Below are 4,418 nucleotides of genomic sequence, written 5' to 3'. Positions count from 1 at the left end.
GAGCTCTAATAGTAAAAAACGATTTTGTGATCAATTTATGTGGGCAGAAGCTAATTAACTTGGCATCACGTATAGCTTGCCCAGGCTCTAACTTTGAGCTGGCTCCGTCATTGATGTTATTATGCAATCAACATTCTTCTCTCATAACAGATGTTGAAACACGTACTATAGTCGGCTGTAAATTTGTATCTTGTTTTTTTCCTTTAGCAAGCAAAAATTTGATGTAACTTTTCTTTTTTCTTTTAACTAGCAAATTTAAATGCGTGTTGGAAAGAACGAAAGGACTTGACATAGAAATTAAATTTTCCGATCAAAACCCCCCGTCTCTTCCCGCGCGAAGAAGGATCCTACGTGGCAAAACGCGAGCCAGTCCCCACCTCATCACAATCACCATAATCACATATCCGCACAGCGGCTGCCACAGTGCCACGTCGCCTGCAATCCATCCCCGGAGCGGGCCCCACCCATGGCGACCGCAGCCACCACCGCCGCGGCCGTCCCCGGCGGCCGCCATCAGCACCGCCACCACCTAGGCCTGCGCCCATGCCCCAACCTGCATCGACTGCGCCTCCCTGCCTCCGTTGCTTTTTCTTCCTCATCCGCCCCGTCGACCTCCTCCTCCTCGCTATCGGCCCCGGCGACGCCGCCGCCGGAGGGAGGAGGGCGGCTGGTGGCGGAGCTTGTGGGAGTGTTCAACGAGCTCACGGCTAGGATGGGAGAGGGCCTGGCGACCACCTCCTCGTCGCGCCTGCTCTTCCGCGCGCTCAAGCTGGCCCTCCCCGCCCTCCGCGACGGCGACGGCGGGCAGGCCCTCACGCGAGCCCTCGCGGTGGCCGCGACCTTAGCCGACCTTCAGGTGCTGAGCCAGAGCCTCCTCCTCTGTTCTGTTTGCGTAAATAGGACTATATCGTTCGATTCTGGAGACTGGGCGTGGGTTTTCGTGTTCGCATGAACAGGTAGAATTTGATAATCTTTGGCCTGTTACCCGTGGATTCCTGGATCAAGTTCAAGTTCGCATGAACAAGAATTGCAATAAATGCATAAGTTCATTCTGTGAACTCTTTCTGAAATGTATTTCCCAGTACACATTGGTGTTCTGTTGTTGAATGCATCGAAAGAAGTCGCTGGATAATATTGTTTACAGCAATTATAACTTACGTAGAAAGGAAAATCGGTTTTCTTGCCATGGCACCAGCATTCCTCGTTTCACAGTTACACAAACTATTAAACTCAGGCTTGAATATGATTGTTTAGTTTCATGTCACTGATTGCTACTGTTTGGTTCATTTTTTCGAATTTAATTCCTCATCTGTACCATAAGTTGAAGACTCTATCGTCTGGCAGTATTGATGGGTAGAGCATTTCTTGGACTAGTTATCCATGCTTACGATTAGGCTCTTTGAACAATTTCTAATCGCTCCATTTCCCCATAAGGTTGTAGTGATTCATAAGATATCTGCACTGATTTGTATGATAACGAAGTTAAGTATCATTGGGTTTATTTATCCACTCTTAAGCTCTCATGTTTAACAGGGGTTTTGAATTCTTGTTGTATGCATAACGGCAGATGGATGCGGAAGTTATTTCAGCCGGCATATTGAGGAAAGCGCTTGATGCAGGGACTATAAGCATCAGCGATGTAGAAGCTCAAATTGGGACTGGCATAGCTGATTTACTGCATGAGAGCTTAAGGCTTAAGGTTGCTCCTTCGAAGGTCGACGTATTGGATGATGAAAGTGCGAGCTCATTGAGAAAGTTTTTCCTTTCGTACTATGACATCCGGGCAGTAATCTTGGAGCTTGCTCTGAAGCTCGATACGATGAGACACCTTCAGTACCTCCCCAAGCATCTTCAGCGAGTAAAATCTCTTGAAGTAATGAAGATATATGCTCCACTTGCTCATGCTGTCGGGGCTGGTAATCTGTCACTAGAGTTAGAAGATCTTTCATTTAGGTACTTGTTTCCTCATTCATATGACCATGTTGATCAATGGTTGAGGAACCGAGAAGCCGAGTGCAAGCTCCTGATAAACGCCTACAAGGCGCAGTTGCTTCAGGCACTGAAATCCGATGATGAGCTAAACGAGATTGTGCAGGACATCTCAATTGAAGGGCGGTACAAAAGCCGTTTCAGTACTATGAAGAAGCTAGTAAAAGATGGCCGGAAACCCGAAGAAGTAAATGACATACTTGGTTTACGGATAATCTTGGACCCTCGATGTTATGGTGGCTCATCTGATTGGGGCCCCAGGGCCTGTCACAGGACACACGAAATCATCCGAGCTCTGTTGAAGGAAGTGCCAGGTAGGACAAAGGACTATGTGACACAGCCAAAAAGAAATGGCTATCAGAGCCTGCATGTGGCAATCGATGTAAGTGAACCTGGGAAGACGAGGCCACTAATGGAGATACAAATACGCACCAAGGAGATGCACAGAATTGCTATTGGTGGAGAAGCGTCTCACTCTCTCTACAAGGGTGGTCTTACTGATCCCGGAGAGGTGAGTCATCTACTTAATTCCAATTCTCTCTTCCTTAAAAAAAACTCTCTTCCTTCCTTTACAGTACACTGAATCTTCTGGATTTATCAAGGCACTCGGAGTATCTTTCAAAACATAGTAGATAAGTTGTTTTATCGAACCAAGGGTCAAAACATGTACAAACATAGTCTTGATGAGTTATGTATAATGCTGCTTGCTCCAAGATACGCCTAAATTTCATCCAGCATATGAGGCTTCTTACTGAAATTGTCACTGGGTTATAACAGTTAGTTCAGAGCTCACAGCTGAGATGGTAATGACCTGGTTTAGTTTATGTTCCTAACTGATACACTTGTCTGCTGATTTGATCACGACACATGGTTTTATCTTGAAATCAGCATTCTTATACCTTTTCTGAGACTGAACTGAAAGATTATTCTTGGGGCATGACTAAGAATCAGCATTCTTATACCTTTTCTGAGACTGAACTGAAAGATTATTCTTGGGGCATGACTAAGAATCAGCATCCTTATACCTTTTCTGAGACTGAACTGAAAGATTATTCTTGGGGCATGACTAAGAATCAGCATTCCTTGAATATTCTCCAGGCTAAAAGACTCAAGGCTATTATGTTGGCCGCGGCAGAGCTAGCAGCTCTTCGCCTTCGAGACCTGCCAGCCAGTGGTCATAGAGGAGGTGAATGCAAGAACCAGGCTTTCTGCCTTATAGACAAAAATGGTGATGGGAGGATCAGCATTGAGGAGCTCACGGAGGTGATGGAAGATCTTGGTGCTGAGGGCGAGGATGCGATGGCGCTCATGCATCTCCTTGATGCAAACAGCGATGGTTCCCTGAGCTTTGATGAATTTGAGTCGTTCCAGAGACAGGTGGGTGCAAGTTATACATCCGCGACAAGTTATCCTAACACAACTGTATTGTCAAAGTCACCCTTTCTGGGCACACAGTTTCTGATATATTTGAAGTGTTTCTGGCTTATCAGGTTGAACTGATGAGAAGCTTGGAGGACAGGGATGACCACTACACTAAGATACTGAAGGATAAGCTGCAGACAATCGACAGCGCTGGCCTCATTCACTTCTATCGCAAAGAGTTGGGAGACAAACTGCTTGTGAGCTGAAATATATTTTTTTTTAGAAAAGGAGGTCGAGCCCCGGCCTGTGAGCTGAAATATATGGGCCTTTCTTTTAAGGAACTGCGCTAAACTAAAATGAATCGCCAAAGTGTAGTTTTGATGTTGGCGCATACATTGGAATGTGATTAACAGCATTTAATTGTACATACTTGCTGATTGTATGCGGATCTATAGAGCAAGTCTGAGAAAGTAAAGGTTGTCCTCCACATTGTGCAGAAGCTAGCTGTGGCATTTTGCAACATATTTCTAACTTTGTACATATTGTATGGTTTAGCTCGTGTTACTTACATCACGTTGTTATGAAAACAACTTTTGACTAGGGGTATCCTTTGTAACGGGATTAGTGATATGTAAGTAGCAGTGTATGACGGCATTATAACGAAGGTAATTGTACATGGACAAAGTAACAGAACAATGTTTTTGAATAGTTGCAGTCGCCTTGTAGGAGCACAACTTATGTCATACGAGGAGTTGTCGGGAAAAGGGCTTGACACACCATCTTTTAGAACGTTGTCATTGCTGAAGCCCCATGACTCATGACGGTCCAAGCATTACAACATCCCTTGGACTCCGAAACCAGATACCCCGTTTTGAACCTTGGTTCCATGACTCATGACGGTCCAAGCCTTACAACATCCCTTGGACTCCGAAACCAGATACCCCGTTTTGAACCTTGGTTCTGAGGAGAGGGAGAGGGAGAGGGAACGACTCCTCTTGAGTTTATTCAAGTGGGAGTGAAAGTGTTACGAGCTCATTGGGGCTATTTATAACCTAGGTGCGATTGAC

The 4,418-nt window shown here is 45.5% G+C and overlaps 1 protein-coding gene across 1 annotated transcript; it reads left to right on the top strand.

The window, feature by feature from the left end:
* Positions 1-415: 415 nt before the first annotated feature.
* Positions 416-3,847, top strand: LOC123426270 (probable GTP diphosphokinase CRSH1, chloroplastic). Its single transcript, XM_045110073.1, has 4 exons — positions 416-856; positions 1,568-2,500; positions 3,088-3,366; positions 3,480-3,847. Exons 1-4 carry the CDS (start codon positions 467-469, stop codon positions 3,615-3,617), a joined length of 1,740 nt encoding a protein of 579 aa, XP_044966008.1. The 5' UTR covers positions 416-466; the 3' UTR covers positions 3,618-3,847.
* The last annotated feature ends 571 nt before the right edge of the window (positions 3,848-4,418 follow it).

The sequence above is a fragment of the Hordeum vulgare genome, chromosome 1H, assembly GCF_904849725.1.
Source record: "Hordeum vulgare subsp. vulgare chromosome 1H, MorexV3_pseudomolecules_assembly, whole genome shotgun sequence".
NCBI lineage: Eukaryota > Viridiplantae > Streptophyta > Magnoliopsida > Poales > Poaceae > Hordeum > Hordeum vulgare.
The sequence above is the reverse complement of the archived record's forward strand: the minus strand, read 5'-3'. Positions and strand labels throughout refer to the sequence as shown.